The 17,400-nt window shown below is 42.1% G+C and overlaps 1 protein-coding gene across 2 annotated transcripts in view; it reads right to left on the bottom strand.

The window, feature by feature from the left end:
- Positions 1-17,400, bottom strand: part of ephb1 (EPH receptor B1) — a 170,713-nt gene that overhangs the window by 56,517 nt on the left and 96,796 nt on the right. For both annotated transcript variants that reach the window (XM_085255672.1, XM_085255673.1), the window contains exons 4-5: positions 11,824-11,979; positions 1,613-1,948 (exon numbers count right to left, since the gene is read on the bottom strand). In XM_085255672.1, coding sequence (XP_085111798.1) covers positions 1,613-1,948; positions 11,824-11,979 — 492 coding nt within the window. The remainder of the gene's footprint in view (positions 1-1,612; positions 1,949-11,823; positions 11,980-17,400) is intronic.

Genomic DNA, 17,400 nt, shown 5'->3' with positions numbered 1-17,400 from the left:
CTTGATAGGTGTTTTTTTGTGTACAAGTCAAAGCTCTACAAAAGCATGAAAAAATCGCTTGTAGCAAAAAGGACCATCAAAGTCAATATCCTCAACCTGTCATTTCCATTGGATGGGCTTGGCTCCCACCACACAAATCACACAAGCAAGTACAGAGACACAGACAGGGAGAATAAGAGGAAATAATACCACCCTGAAGCTAACCATAGCATGGACACATGTGCATCCATGTGAATACACATGGATGTATAGAAACACAAGCTTAAAAAAGTGTCCTCCAATCTGACACTTTAGTGTTGAACAGGGACGAGATTTGAATCTCAATTAGCTGCTACATACCTATAAAGCAAGCTGTGCTCTTTTTGCCCCACAATATAACATTTAACAGGCAATTTCCTCAGTTAAGGAAAGGAAGGGCTAGAAAGAGCATGTATGCATACCTCACCTGAACAATTTTCCTCTCTCTTCAAGGCCTGATTATTCACAGTGGAGAAATATGAAAGCATAGTAGCCCTGAAGATTCCTAAGCCATGAAGTGTGGCTTCATAATGCACATGATGAATACTCTATTAGGATGAAATGATTCACAGTATTTACAATAATAGGGTATTTGCCATTTCACAAATTAAACTGAAACAAAATGCAGAGTAACCAGAATGTTCAATTCAATTTTTCAATTTCATTTAAGTTACACAGCGCCAAATCACAACAACAGTTGCATCAAGGTGCTTTATATTGTAAGGTAGACCCTACAATAATACAAAGAAAACAGAGAAAACCAGAACAATTATGTTACCCCTATGAGCAAGCACTTTGGCGACAGTGGGAAGGAAAAACTCCCTTTTAACAGGAAGAAACCTCCAGCAGAACCAGGTTCATGGAGGGGCGGCCGTCTGCCGCGATTGGTTGAGGTAAGAGGAGCAATACAGGAAAAAAACATGCTGTGGAAGAGAGCTAGAGATTAATAACAGCTATTCTCAAATGAAGAGAAGTGTATAAACACATAGTGGGTGAAAAAGCTGACAAAAGATGAAATACTCAATGCATCATGGGAATACCCCAGCAGCCTAGACCTATTGCAGCGTAATTAAGGGAGGATTCAGTGTCACCTGATCCAGCCTTAACTATATGCTTTAGAAAAAAGGAAAGTTTTAGGCCTAATCTTGAAGCACAAGTAAGCCAGAGAAACATGCTCTCTCTTTCTAGTCCTCTGTCAGTACTGTAGCTGCCTAAAGGAAGCATGAATGATGTAAACAGAATTGGTCTTAGCACGGAACCCTGTGGAACTCCCTAATTAACCTTAGTGTGTGAAGACTCTCCACTCACCATTTACATGAACAAATTGGAGTTTATACTAGATAGATATGATTCAAACCACTGCACGCAGTACCTTTAATACCAACAACATGCTCTAATCGCTGTAATAAAATATTATAGTCAACAGTATCGAACGCTGCACTGAGATCAGGACAAGCACGTCATTTGTAACCTTCACTAAAGCTCTTTCTGGACTGTACTGTAACAGAACACTTACCAAAAGTAAACAGCTAAAATGAAAAACAACATTGATATGGACAGCTTTTTGAATGGTCATGGAAGTAAAGGTACTTACCAGCCTGGTTGGTGGTGATATCTATGGAAACATGCTGCGCAGGGTATGGACTCTTATTGCTGACACCATTGACGGCCTGTATCTCGAAGCTGTAGACAGTATGAGCCAATAAGTTGCTGATGAACACCCTGGTCTCGGTCAGGCCCAGCTGTCTTGGAACAAACTCGACGTTGTCATCACAGTGGGAACAGGAACGCCGGTTGGCCTGGCACTTCTTGCACACTATGTTGTAGACGACATCATCACGACCACCCGTCTCCCTGGGGGCATGCCACTCCAGGATCACCGAGGTTTCATTGACAATGGAGATCACATTTCTCGGGCTGGATGGCACGCCTGTAGATATAAAAATTATGAAAGATAAACTTGAGGGTATCTGTGTAAAAGATGTCATCAGGCTGAAAGAAAATTAACACATTGCTTATAAAGAGGAAAACAAAATAGTTTCATACATTTCTCTCCTTTTACTTTTGTCATTTTACAACAGTCTAATAAATACAAATGCTGGTTTTGAGAGCAACTTGTCTTTTTCTTATTTTTCTTCATCTCGAGCACAATTTGGAATGCTAATTTATTCCATTCACACCCAGAGAGATCATACAGCGAAACGTTTGTGTCTATCAAACATTGGTTATTTAGCAAAATGCAGTGTTGCATGGAGTATTCTTATCCAAGTGGCTCTGGAGATTCACGCTCCCATTCACTCCCTCATAGCCCGCAGCTGGAGCGGAACTTCAAAAACGATATTCAGAAAGAAATCAAGAAATAATGAAACTATTGTTTTGCTTGAGTGGTGGCTTAATATCAGGGTGCAGAAAAGTGCCTTGTTTGGCCTTCTGCAATTGCAGCACAATTCTTAAAGAGTTAAAATCTGTTTAAATGCCAGTGGAGAATTACTCTTAGCTGAGAGACCCTTCGACTGCTCAGAAGCAGCCCTCCCAGATACCAGACAAAGCTTTCCAAAACCCTTACCCTAGCTCCTTAGGTTAAGTGAGGCAGCCCTGCAGAGCTGATCTGGTAGCAATTTATCTTGCATAAAGCCTGACCTTTATCATTATAAGAGAAATTAAACTGACCTATTTCTAGACCCATGACTACAGTGAACCAAAAATCAACTCAATTCTAGAAAACCTTTTGAGGAATTACTCGACTCGCCTTCTTCCTCTTTTTACTTTATTTTAGCTTTTGACCACGAGCACCTACAACAATACGAATTTTATACAGCACATGTTCATGGAAATGAGGAAAATAGTTACCTCAGTCTACAAAGACACAATTAATTTTTGCTGCAAAGCCACACACACATACTCGGTAAGCTAAGTAAAAAATGACAGAACACACAAGAGTGGGAATGGCTGTGTTACTTCTGCAACCTCGTCTCAGGGTCTCAAAAGCAGAGAGGTCAGAGAGACAAAGGGTGTAACCACACAGCGTGATTATTATGGTCTGGATGAGAGGGCCGCTAACGCTCCAGACAACATGGGCAAAAGGCACATAGAAACCAGCAAATTCATACGAAAATGTGTAAAATATGTCATAGGGTTGCTTGAGGGGACTGGAGGCAGTTTCGCAGTTAGGGACTATGGACTGCACTTCATGTTACTCATGCAGCATACATTTTATGTCATCTGTCACATAAATGCACTTGCTGGGAAAAAACATAAGCAGATCTGTTCATGTGGAAAATGCATGCCCAAACCCACAGACAGACTATGGTGTGAATTATATGTCTAACGTCCCAGTTGCAACAATACTCTACATATGCAGGGATGCTGTAAGCAATCACACAGGACTTCCACCTGTATGATGACCTGTACCTTGGCTGTTTTAATTTGCCACATGAAGTAATTTGGTGGCAGTTTTACTTGTAGCTCTTGGCAGACATTCCTTCAGTTACATCACACACAACATAATTTGGTTGTGTTTACATACATACTGCTACTACAGAAATAGATCATTTCTCCAATCCCCCTCCAAAAAGAACGCCCACATTTTTTTTTTCTTTTTTGCACCACTCTGCAAAGTAAAGACAGTGCACACAGCAACACAAAAAGCAGGCCATTAGCATAGGAACAGTAATGATACATCATTACACATGTGCTTTTCTATAATATGGGCAAGTGCAATATGCGCAAAAGTGTCTGTGCGAATAAGACTGGTGCAGCCATCCACAGTATTTATGTCATACCCTTTAAGCAGATGTGGAAATCAAAATGACACTTTATTATACGGCTAAATAAATCGACAGGGTCACGCAAGGTGAACATGGCTTCCTAGAAAGAAGAGACGCAGCGAGGCAGAAATGCACGGCAGCAAAAAAACACCCCTGAGTTAGTAGACAAAATGAAAGTCTGATCAATATTGTTATGAGTATTATGTCAAAAGTCCTACTGTGTTACTCCTCTCATGTGTTCCTCACACTCACAGGCTGATATGCATAGCGCCCTGTTACTAAGGGGGCTTTAAAATACCACCTGGACTGTAAAACACTACGGCCCAGTTTCCTTCCTTGGCTACTGATATAAAGAGAGCCCCAGTGCCCAAAATAAAAACGTCCAGATATTGTGTACTCATCCACCTTTTGAATGGTCTGAGGCTAGTGCTTCTCTTCTTTCAAACTGTTTGTTTTTATGATGTGAAAAAGGCCTTGGGGGGCCAACAGAAGGTCCCTGTGTGGAGATAGTGATCACAGCCAGAGGAGCCGGGAGAAAGAAAGAGGGGCTGTGTGGGCTGGTGAGAGATGAAAAAAACAACATGTTATAAGGATTAATAGTGACTCTGTAAGAGACTAAAGCAGTCAGAGTCGGAGTGTGTTCGTGTTAGCAGTGCTGCTTGTGAGATTTGGGTGTATTCACAGTGATGAGTGAGGAAGAACTGGAATATGAAACTGATAAAAGTACAATCTACACATCCATAACACTCGACAGTAGCTTTGAACCTTTCTTGACTCTGTGTGAGCGATACTTTAGATGTGTCAACGAGACTTAGGAAAGTTTTGAATATAAGTGGATGCTTGTGCCTGATAGTCTAGAGCAGGGGTGCTCACACTTTTTCCGCATGTGAGCTACTTATAAAATGACCAAGTCAAAATGATCTACCCACTACAAAAATCCAAAACATATACTTATTTATAAATATATTGAGGATTCTTTATATCTACAATGTATATACATGCATAACCGCAATATCCAATATTTCACAACGCAATTAACTATGTAAATTTTTTGTCATTACCTGAGTTTACTCTGATGACTTGCACTGAATTGAATCAGCCAGGGATGCATAGTCCGGACAGTAGCTGCTGACGGCCAGGTTTAAGAGAAAAAACCGAGAGCTAAAAATTGGAGTTAACTCGCTGACTAGCTTGTCAGTTTTACTACACTTCGCGCCGCTGTTTGCGCATGCGCAGCGACCTAAGCGTCAGAAAAAATCTGCTGTCATCTGACTGGCTTCCCTGTATCAATCAAGTGACGGGATGGATGATAGGCTGGCATCTATTTTTTTAATGCCATGCGATCTACCAATACTACCTTTGCGATCGACTGGTCGATCGCGATCGACGTATTGAGCACCCCTGGTCTAGAGCATTATGTCTTCAAAGTCAGTACAGGAATTAGAGCAGGCTAGACAATTACCTTGACTTAGCTCCATTTATTACCAGTCACTGAGAGAGGAAACTGGCCAGCTGATGGCTGAGCTGTGGGAAGCACCCTTAACTGACTCCAGAAGTGGATTAAGAAAAAAAAGGCTTGTGAGAAAAGAGCAGAGATTTATTCACTTTGACAGCTTCCTCTCTTTCCCCTTTGAATTATAAAATCAGAGGAAAACAGCTAAATGGGATGATGAGGAAAATGAAGAAAAAAAAACAGATAAACCATTTCAGTTAGAAATTTTTATGGGTTTTGTTTGGATTACAAAAGCACAGACGACATTCGATAGGACTCCAGGAAGTTTTCAGGGGACAGGCCACAGATATGAGTATTGAGTGAGAGCCATAACACTCAGAACCAATATGGTACAGATTACGCATACTGAAATTCATCAGAACCATACTGCTTTCCTTGTCAGTTCCCATATCTATGCTGATTCAATTACCATCCAAAGATGTTCCCCATGAACCAGTTAGCAGCTGCATATACAGCTTTTTTTTTTTTAATGTATAAACATAATAACATACACTCAACAAAAATATAAACGCAACACTTTTGTTTTTGCTCCCATTCCCCATGGGATGGACGTAGAGACCTAAAATTCATCCCAGATACACAATATAACCATCCCTCCCAAACAGTGGTCACAAATCAGTCCAAATGTGTGGTAGTGGGCACATCTGCTATATTGAGATAATCCATCCCACCTCACAGGTGTGCCACATCAGGATGCTGATCTGACATCATGAGTAGTGCACAGGTGTACCTCAGACTGCCCACAACAAAAGGCCACCCTGGAATGTGCAGTTTTGACTCACAGCAAAATGCCACAGATGCCACAAGCAATGAGGGAGCGTCCAATTGGCATGCTGACAGCAGGAATGTCAACCAGATCTGTCGCCCGTGCATTGAATGTTCATTTCTCAACCATAAGCCGTCTCCACAGGCGTTTCAGAGAATATGGCAGCACATCCAACCGGCCTCACAACCGCAGACCTCGTGTAACCACACCAGCCCAGGACCTCCACATCCAAGATCATCTGAGACCAGCCACCCAGACAGCTGCTGGAACAATTGGTTTGCACAACCAAACAATTTCTGCACAAACTGTCAGAAACCGTCTCAGGGACGCTCAACTGCATGCCCGTCGTCCTCATCGGGGTCTTGACCTGACTCCAGCTCGTCGCCGTAACAGACTTGTGTGGGCAAATGCTCACATTCGATGGCGTCTGGCACGTTGGAGAGGTGTGCGCTTCACGGATGAATCGTGGTTCACATTGTTCAGGGCAGATGGCAGCTGAGAATGTCCCAGTTCTTGCATGGCCAGCATACTCACCGGACATGTCACCCATTGAGCATGTTCGGGATGTGCTTGACCGGCGTATACGACAGCGTGTACCAGTTCCCACGAATATCCAACAACCTCGCACAGCCATTGAAGTGGAGTGGACCAACATTCCACAGGCCACAATTGACAATCTGATAGACTCCATGCGACGATGTGTTGCACTGCATGAGGCAAATGGTGGTCACACCAGATACTGACCGGTTCTGGGTCCCCAGACCCCCAATAGCGCAAAAAACTGCACATTCCAGGGTGGCCTTTTGTTGTGGGCAGTCTGAGGTACACCTGTGCACTACTCATGATGTCAGATCAGCATCCTGATGTGGCACACCTGTGAGGTGGGATGGATTATCTCAATATAGCAGATGTGCCCACTACCACACATTTGGACTGATTTGTGACCACTGTTTGGGAGGGATGGTTATATTGTGTATCTGGAATGAATTTTAGGTCTCTACGTCCATCCCATGGGGAATGGGAGCAGTAACAAAGGTGTTGCGTTTATATTTTTGTTCAGTGTATTTAGAATTTGGCAGGGTTGCTTTTATTTTTCAGCATAGACTATACATTAAAAAATGCATATTCAAATCTTGCTTTGTCACACGGAGTACCTCCTGGTGTGTTGATGGGATTTGTTTTTTCTTTCTTTGACACAAGTCCACCCGGACCTCATGCACCATCACCTTTTCCCCTGCCTCCCCCGGACCAATTAGAACTGGTTTCACTGCTCGACTCCCGTCAGTTACCACTCAGCTTGTCATTCTTTTGACTCCACATACTGAGACACCCATTGTCCCAGCATGCTGGGTCACACCGACCTCTCTCCACTGAACCATGCTAACACATGAAAACATTATTTATTTATTTTCATTATTTATTTTTTTAAACACACGCACATCTGTGGGGTAGTTGGGGAATGTCAAACTGGGGCCTTGAGCTTGGGGATCAGAGTGAACATAAAACACTCACTAAAAAAGTCCAAATCAGAATGAAAAGGTTTCACACACAATCTTTGAAGCTTTATCAACATTTCTCTTCAAAATATTTGAATATGTTTTCATTTTAAAAACTGTTAAAACTGCTTTAAAATGAAAATTCAGATAGGAAGGAACATTTTCATTAACAAACCTATAAATGCACATCGCATCGACCAAACGCAGACTCTGGCAGTGTATGCACTGAGGAGCAACAGGAAACAGAGGGTTGGTCACAAAAATGTTAAGGAGAAAGATGATAAAGAAAACATATGAGCAGAGATTTCTTTGCTTAGGCTGAGATGGAACCAATACTTGAAAATACACAGAGAGGTACCAAAGCATCACCAATGGAATGACTACCGAGACAAAAAGGTTGAAATCAAAAAGGAATGAGAGTAAGCTTAAATGTTCTAGCTTAATTTTTGTGGCAGATAGAACCCAATCAACAAGGATATGTGCGTTTAAAAAAAAAGTCTCTATATTTCCTTCTCCAGACTAAAACACAATCCCTGGGTTTTCAAACTAAAGCTGGTTGAGCGTTTCCAAAATCTTGTTCCACCCAGAGCAGAATGGACACTGGCACAAAGGTAAAACTCACATGTCTTCAAACAAAAACGTATTAACAGGGATGTAGCTGATTCCTCTCCTCAGGCATAGACTGAAGTCAGAAAAAAATGTCTTAGATAAAGGAAATCCGAGGAGCTGGTATTTAAAAGTGCATCTCTGCCTTGGCATATTCATACCCCCAACGGGAAAAAAAAGGTTGTGGGGGGTGGGGTGGTTAGCATGCGGCCTTCAGCTCACAGAGCCATGCAACAGACAATCCATCAGCGAGCTAATCAGACTGATCAGGAGCATAGAGCCCCTACGTGCCTGATGACGGCAAGAAGTGCTTAAGCTACAGCATCAAGCTACAGGCTGGTCTGATTTAAGCTACTCTAGCAGTGCTCTTATCAAGACCTGTAGTATTAAAGAGATTGCTACTAGGATCATCTCACTAGCCCCCCTGGCTGAGATCTATGACAACTAGAGCATCACGCCTAGCTGCTACTGTATGCTTCAGCCTTCAGAAAAAGCTTTGTGCAGACAGATTTGCAGACAAATTATTTTAATACAAATTGAAAAGCTGCTAACATTTGCTTAATATTATCAATATAATATTGCTAAAAGGGACCATTTCCAACAGATTTAGCATACAGCCTTTTGGTATGTTTTACTTAAGTGTGAGTGTATTAGTAAGCAGTTTCATTTTTTTGTCTGAATACAAACAGCAATGTAACTGGACTCCTGTTACAGAGTTATAGAGAGGACCGAGCACAAAATGAAGGAGAAGAGTGGGGCAAAGGAAAAAATAACAGAACTGACAGAGCAGATAAGACGAGATTGAAAACAGAAAAAAAAGGAGCCAGTTACATTTTGAAATGGAACACAGAGCATACGGATCTATTTAAGATGTCTAAGATGGAGCTGCTGTTGAGCTGAGATTGCTTGGGGGAAAATGCAAGGCCACAAAATAAAGGCTGAGGCTTTAGCTGATGGAACACTTGCTAATTCGTCAGGCAGTGCCGTAAACTATTGGAGAGCACAGAAAACTGAGAACATCTAAAGCCTAAACGGTACCAGCACAGCTCTGCGTTTGTCCTATGCAGAGCTAAGCACTGCTTTGCAGCCATGTTACATGTCTACATGTTGTAGCCATTTACTTTCACGTAGAGCTGGGCGATATGAGATTTTTTCATATCACGATATGTTTTTTTCATTTCAGGCGATAACGATATCTATCACGATATAAGCCAAATAACTATATTTGTAAGATTTAAATGTGCCGTTGCTCACAAGTAAAATGTGAAATAATCAGCAGCTTGTTTTTATTTAAATATTTATTTCCCATAATAAGTTCAACAGGGTAGATGTACTTAAGGAACATGAGACTTTTTCAGATAAATAAAGGCAAATATTGCAAACTACACAAAAGGCAGCCGCTAAAGCGTTTAAGTTTCAAAATAGAACAAACGAAACAGGCTACTAAATTGTCAATTCCACTTAGAAACAAAATATTAATTCTAAAAATAAATCTTAGTTTGTTTTACAGAAGAACAGACAAAACTAACTTTTGTCAGTATCAAATAAACTGAGAACTAAAAGGAAATTCTCAATCTCTCCTTGTTGTATAGCTGAGCTTTTCAAACAGTTTTAACAGTTACTTTAGTCTGACAAAAGCCGAATGACGAATTAGCGCTTCCAGTCAGAGACTGAGGCTACGTCCACACGTACACGGGTATTTGTGAAAACGGAGATTTTCCGTTTTCGTTTTAAAAAATAATCCCGTCCACACATAAAGGCAGAAATGAAGGAAAACGCTGCTATGAACATGCCAAAGCAGCAGGTGGCGCTAGATTCCTAACCGTGCAGAAATGTTGGCCAATCAGAAGTCTAGAAGCCTCGGTGGGAAAAAGTAAACAAAGCTGGGGCATAGAAGCAGAACCGAGTCGTATGTGTGGACGGACAGTAACTGTGTGTATATGTGAGCATTTAAACACTGCAGAGTAGAATTAACAGTAACAGTATTGTAGAAATTCATTTCACCGAAACAATAACGTGGCGCACAGTGTGACGCATGCACCAGTTTATTGTATTTCCAGACTTGCTTTCGGCACAATTTACAGTGCACGCTACTCTGTTTTTTGTCAGACTTGAAATAGCCGAAATACCTTCACACTACGGAACTTCTATGGCTCTTCCGTTTGACAATCTCTCCGGCATTGGAACCATCATCTGTTTTCTCTTCGGTCACGCTCGGTTGATTTTTCTAGTCGGCACACTCATTTCCTCCATTACCCGCTGCCTGCTTCCCAAACAAACACATGTGCGGCTTGGCACTTGTGCTGTACGTAACAAGTCACGCGACGTGACGCTGCGGCTGTGATTGGTTCGGCTCTGCGCTACTTAGTTTGGATTGGCTGACCTTTTTTTTTAATTTTTTTTTATTTTAAGAGGACAAGAGCGGCGAAGTCTATCGCGATAGCTTAATTTCTCTATCGAGTAAAAGTTATATCGCGATACATATCGTTATCGTTCTATCGCCCAGCTCTACTTTCACGTCAAGAACATGTGGTACAACCAGTCTGTGCGCTAGTCCTGTTTGTGCTATTGTTGCCGCAGAAAAGATAGAAGTTGTGACCAAGAGCTGAAATGAAACCTAGTGACGCCATCATCTTTGTGGTGATCAATGCTGTTGCCCTCATACCTGTTCAGGTCCACTTTTTCACCAAACGGCACTCTCCCTACGTGTAACGTCTTCCTCGGTGGATTAAGCGCTGCTGTGCACACCTTTCACATAGCCAAATCGTTCAGAGACAGACAGCCATGCTCCGCTGGGCATTCACTGCACCTTTTAGCCCCTTTTATTCATTTATTTATTTGTTTACTCATTTATTTTTTTCACAAAAGAATACATGGCTAAATAAGAACAATGAACTCAGAGTTTAGAAGCAAAAGCTATACAGCTGCTACCTGATTAGGAAAGTTCTATGTGCTTTTGAGTCCATTTGGGCCAATTAATCAGGTCTATGTGAATAAATGTGGGCTAAATGAACACATAACCACACCAATAATGCTTCCAGCCTGATGTTGTGAAGAGAACAAACCATTAAGACACTCCCCAGTGACAGTGAAGGAAGTGAGGTAAACAAACTTTTTGGGGTCTAACAATGCTCTCCCTCTGCATAACTGTGTGTCAGCAGGGATAACAGGAAGGCTTAGCATATTGCTTTTACATCATATTAAGATAACTATGATGCTGTGAGAGGCCTTATTGGATCTCCAGCGGATAACGGCAGGACAGTGTCGAAGTTTCACAGCATTTGCCTGAGTAATTAGGACTTCAGGGGATGATACTAGACACGGAGAAAGAACAACAGCAAAAACGAGAGAAGTGAGAAAGGATGTGGAGAGAGAGAGAGAGATAGCTGAGAGGAAACACAAGGAGCTCCATCAATCCTAAGAAGAAGACAATAAGAAGACAAGATGGGTGCTGGATAAATGCACATTCATATGCATTTAAATTAAAATAGATAACCCCGCGTCTCACCCTGTGATAGCCGTGATAGACCACTGGATCCTTTTCAGTTTGTCTCAGAAAATGCCAGAAAGTGCCATTTCTGACATTTTGTTTATATGTGGCTTTTAATATGTATTAGTGCCTTAGTGCGCAGCCAATCTAATTTATTGGATACTTACTGGTGCAAGGTTTATCTGGCTGATCACCATCCCCACGGTAGTAGCCGTTGCGGCACACGCAGATGGTGGCAGCCTCAGATGTGGAGCGGCTGTTAGGAGGGCACTGTAGACAAAGACTTGGACCTTGGGTCGACTTGAAGGTACCCGGTGGACATGCTGTGACAAGAAAAAAAAAAACACTGTTAGAACTGTAAAATACAACAAAAAAAGCATGAATTCAATTAAGGCAAGCACAAGGTTAAGCTATTTTTAAGTGATTTTTGTCAATTGCCTTTCTGCAAGTTACTCTTACCCCCTCCCAAACTCCGCTATATTTAACGCATGTCTTATTTTGCTCCTAATGTGGCTGTCATCCCTGGTGCTAGGAAGGTTAATTTATGTGGGACAGCAGTGGATGATGTTATCAGAAATAGAGGTAATTGGCATGGATGGATGGCTCAAGGATGTGAACACGGTGCTGCAGCTTTGGCTGTATCCTGTACTTCTCCACTGAGTCCTCGCCCTGAATGTTTAGCGGCGAGCTCTGCATATCTATAATACAGGCATATTGATTAAACACAACTTAACTTAACCGAACTCTCTGAACTCAGTGTGATAGAGAGAGGGAAAACCCCAATACCTAAACAGATGTGTCTTGGATTACAGCCACCCATGGTATTTTTTTTTTTTTTTTCTTTTAACAGTGACCGATGGGTTTCAGGTTTCTGAAAAACAGCAGAGTGCACAAAAGCCCAAAAGTGTTTTAACGTCTGAATCTTAAGATCTGTAGGCACACAAAGGCTTGGTGAAGAGCTTGCGGTAAATAATGATTTGTGTTCTTCTACAAATTCTACAGGTGTGACACAGCGATTTCAGGTAGTATAGCTGAACAGTTTGTAATCCCTCCTCCAGATAAATCCCACACTCCACCTGAGCTGTCAGATTTATCCAGTGAATGGCCGCCTCAGCCTACAAGACAGCACAAAGTCCCCAGGAATATCTAATGGAAACAGAGTTTGCCCTTACATCAAAAACATTTGGATCCACATTCGATGCTACCTATAGAGCTGAAATACTATACTATATCCAGACAGAGGACCATGCCTGAAACCTGTGCTTAGCTCATATTACTTTGGTTAGTGCATTACTCGCTCCCTCTTTGGGTCTGTTTGCTTTTGACCTGCTGGTTTGTTCTTCTGTTGGTAGACGCTTTTGGTCAATATTAAAATGAGCCGGCTGCGTCTTTGTTTCTAAATTAGGGCATTGTTAGCAGAAGCCTCCACACCCACTGGCACATTTTTGCATTGTGTTTTCATTTGCTTTGCTTAGTAAATTTGACCCCTTACTGTATGCAGACATATTTAAGCGCAGTACTGAATTTTTACTCATTTACGTTTTCCTCGTGCACAGCAGTGTGCAAAAGTTTCGGGCACTTTAAATGTTTTATTCATCGCCTGATACCAGAGCGATTAGGCTCTGATCATTTAAAAGTTATTCTGCAGCATGACCACAATCTCAGACAGGCTGCGAGAGTCATACTGGCCTTACTGATAAGAAGAACGAGGATTTCTAAAACAGTCCTGCCAGCACTAGTTTGTGGATGTTGGTGTGATGTGTTAAAGTCACAAATTCTAAAGGCCACGGTGGACTATGAAGATTATTGTAGCTGATAGCATTGTGCTTAAGTGCAGGCATTAACCTAATCCACTCACCCCAATATCCCAAAAGAATACAAAGAGTTTCTGTGTGGTGTGGAGGGGCTTACTGAGTAAAATAACTATGATCAATGTCCTATGTCTTAGCAGGCTTACTGATGAGGGAGGATGCTCTGGCACTGCTGCATGCCAAAAGGGGAATAAGTTATACATTTAATGGGGCAAGGCTGTGTCTATTTGCCTGAGCGATAGACAGATAAAAACAGTCATTTTATTCATTTCGCTCACAAAGTGAAACACCTACCCAGCACTAAGATGCTTATCAAGAAAAACAATGACAGAGTTTATCAAAATGACGGGCCAGTGGTTTGGCTAAGTATTTCAAATATTAATAGAGACTGCTTAAATCAGTCCATCAACAAAATAGTTTAGTTTAATCTGACTAAGAGCCTTCAATTCTAATATGAACACGTTGCCAAACGGAGAGCTATTTAAACTAACAATGGTAAATGGCCTGTATTTGTATAGCACTTTACTAGTCCCTAAGGACCCCAAAGCGCTTTACACAACCAGTCATCCACCCATTCACACACACATTCACACACACACATTCACACTGGGGCGCACTGACAGAGGCGAGGCTGCTGGACACTGGCGCCGCCAGGCCCTCTGACCACCACCAGTAGACAACGGGTGAAGTGTCTTGCCCAAGGACACAACGACCGAGACTGTCCAAGCTGGGGCTCGAACCGGCAACCTTGAGCCACTCCCAACTCTTGAGCCACGATCGCCACAATGGCAAGGTGTTGGGCCCATTCTCCCTCACTGCCAGGTCAAACACTAGAAAATATAGCACTGCATGAAAGGGAAACCTCCACTGCTAATTAAACAGGTCTTTGAGACACAATTAAAAATATTATGCTTAAAAAATTAAAAATGCTGGACATTTTATAGATCCTATTTTCTGACATTTATAGACTAGGATTTGGCCAGCCCCTCTTATAAGCTGTCGGGAAGGATTAGCGATAAAGAAAGAATGAGAAGCAAATCAGGTTAAAAAGAGAGATGATTTATATACACACACACACGCACACAAGTGAAGGCGATTCCCAGCGAGCCGCGGTTCTTACATGTCCTTTGGCTGGGCTGACGGACACACTGTGGGCTAACTGACTGACCTTATGTCTAGTCACACAGCAATTTCCACACACAGTCAGAGCACCAATATTTATCAAACATACATGATCAAACTGCACCAAGTCCAAATAGAAGAAGAACATATTGCTATTGCTATGTCGTGGATGTTTAAGACCTGTCTTGATACAGCAGATGTGCAAGGGTTGTGAAAATGTTACTGCATATAGGCAATAATGTTCCTACGGGTGTGTAGGGGGGCTCTTTTTTTAGTGTGGGACTGATAGTTTGCAAACTCTCTTGACTTGTAACACTGACTCCATGTGTGATGAGATCAAGCTTCTTCTAATACAAGAACATAGAGACTCTATAAAACTCTCCCTGGCCATATGTGGGAGCACATACCAGCTGCAGACCCATTTTATAAAGCAATAACCACCAACAATATCAGAGATTACAAGACGATAAAACGCAGATCAAAAATTCATTTTTAGCAGGAGAAGGGAAGGGATCTTATGTCTCATCATCTTTGCCACATAAAATTCAAACATCGGGGGAGCAGAGCACCGCACGCATGCAGATGGCGTCTCACAAAAGCAAGCGAAAAGCTTCAAATGCATTGCTCGGCTCTTCTGAAAAGGGATCACAATAGGTTGTTCAGCGTGTGTTTAATGGGGTGTGAGGAGAATATGTGCATTGGATTCTGCCCTCGGGTTGTGTGTTTACAGACAGACAGTAGCTGGGCTAGACACTCATAAATGGGAAAAAGTGAGGAGAAAAGCAGGAGAGCCCGTGCTGATTCAGCAGTCTGAGATAGCGGTGCTACAAATGAGTCTCTAAGCAAATCTATGAGCAAAAGAATACACACACACTCTTAGATTCCTGTACACAACTCATGTAAATGCACACACTCCTTAATCCTACGAAAACGCTCCCATACTGGCATCAGTGATATCACGTACTATGACTACAGCTGACCCGATTAAATGAGATGGCACACCCGCATTTTCCGCCACTGGACTAAAACATGTTTGACAGAACCTGAGATAATTTAATACCTCTCCTTGGGAAAACCGAAGACGCTACAATCAGCATTACAGGAGGTGAGATAAGTGACAACCTGGCAGAAACAAAGCAGCCCCGCAAAGACGCAAGCAAACACTTTAGACACAACATAAGATTAATATCTGTCTAGATTAGAACCCCCGCTCTGGTTTTCTTCCTTAATTGAGGAAAGGTTTGCGCACTATTTGCTCTCAGCAATGACTTAATCCTTAAAACAGACAAAAAAAGAAAGCACAAGCAAAACACAAAAGCATAAAAAAAACAATTATGCAAATGTAACATTTCAATCCATAGGATCTCTTCAGGTAAACTGCCTCGTTCCTTTGCACCATAATGTTTTTTGGGTTTTTTGTTTTTTTTTGCTCTGGTGCCTGAAAACCTGTGCCTCGGGCGTACTTGCTGTTTTTCCTCTGTCTTCTCCCTGTAATTGACAAATCGTATGTGCATGAATGTTACCATTAAACTCATCAATTAGCGCCCTACTAGTCTGCCTCACAAAACCAGAAGGAGGAATAGATATGGGCAAAAAGAGAAAGTCAGAATGATAAAGTGATTTGAACTATTATGTCAATAACTCACAAAACCGCAAATGTCTCATTCGAAGAGCAGGCAGCCCCTAGAATGTATCGTTATGCTTTATTGATATTGGAACTGAGCCCAAAATCTTTCTTCCTGATTTGTGAATATTTAGATTGCAGGAGGTCAGGAGTTCCTGTGCCGCAGAAGGGGGATGGAACAAGGTGAAGAAGGAGAGGAAGAAGAAGAAGAAGGACGAGAAGAAAAAGAAAACATGTAGCACGCAGAGCCATAACTCATCAGATGTGTTGGTTTTCAGGGAGATGAAGGCTGTAATATTATATCAACAAGCAATTAGTCTCCCCAGTGGGGGAATAACCCACATTTGAAATGGCTGTATGCAGAAACAAAACATTCAGTCCTCTGAAGTGGTCCCTTCAGGACTCTCTTTGCATTGTTCAATCCTCCTGCTCACTTCTCTTTCCTGACTTCTCTTTGTCTCTCTCCCTGGAATTGCTTTCCCCCCCCCACCTTGTACCTTTCCTCCCGTTGTTCCTTTCTCGCCTTGATTGACAGCTCTGACTCTATTCGAAGGCTGGCTGTCTTTCTTTCCCTCCCTCTCTCTCTATCTCACTCTACAGTTAGTTGACGGAGGTATGGCAGCTGTGGATCGCTGCTCACTACTCATGACAGTCTAACTGGGATGACTTCATGTCATAGCAGAGCCTGAGCAGCAGAGTTGAGATGACGATCTCCTCAATGTCATTTTCCCACCTGGTTCAAGATTACTGATAATGACGACAACCTAAATCTCTCCGGCGTTAAGAAGCATGCAGACCACCTTTATACACCAAACTGTTAATTTGGAGAAAATGTTTCACACAACATTGATGTATCGATTAGGCAGGACAAACAGGAGAAGATTAGCAATATGAGAAAGTCTCTGAGAGCAAGCTTTAAGAATGGTTGATGTGCAGAGCTGCTCAGGGGTTAGGCTAAGCAATATGCTCGGTGAGCGCATAATACAGTGCAAACTGCAGGCAATACATCAAACGTGGAAGCACACTGGGAATGTCTCGCATTAGCTGCATGTGTTTAAGGTGTGAAGTTGCAAAATGTCTATAACCCATAAGAATTGGAGGCAATTGGAGACGTGGGATTAATGGAGGTAGAGTGATAAATATTACATTAGCTTGTCAGGGAAGCATCACTAGGTGTCGGCTAGATA

This window comes from Mchenga conophoros, linkage group LG18 (assembly GCF_057382185.1).
Source record: "Mchenga conophoros isolate Kocher_MC1m ecotype Shallow Benthic linkage group LG18, M_conophoros_male_GT1.1, whole genome shotgun sequence".
Classification (NCBI taxonomy): Eukaryota; Metazoa; Chordata; class Actinopteri; order Cichliformes; family Cichlidae; genus Mchenga; species Mchenga conophoros.
The sequence above is the reverse complement of the archived record's forward strand: the minus strand, read 5'-3'. Positions and strand labels throughout refer to the sequence as shown.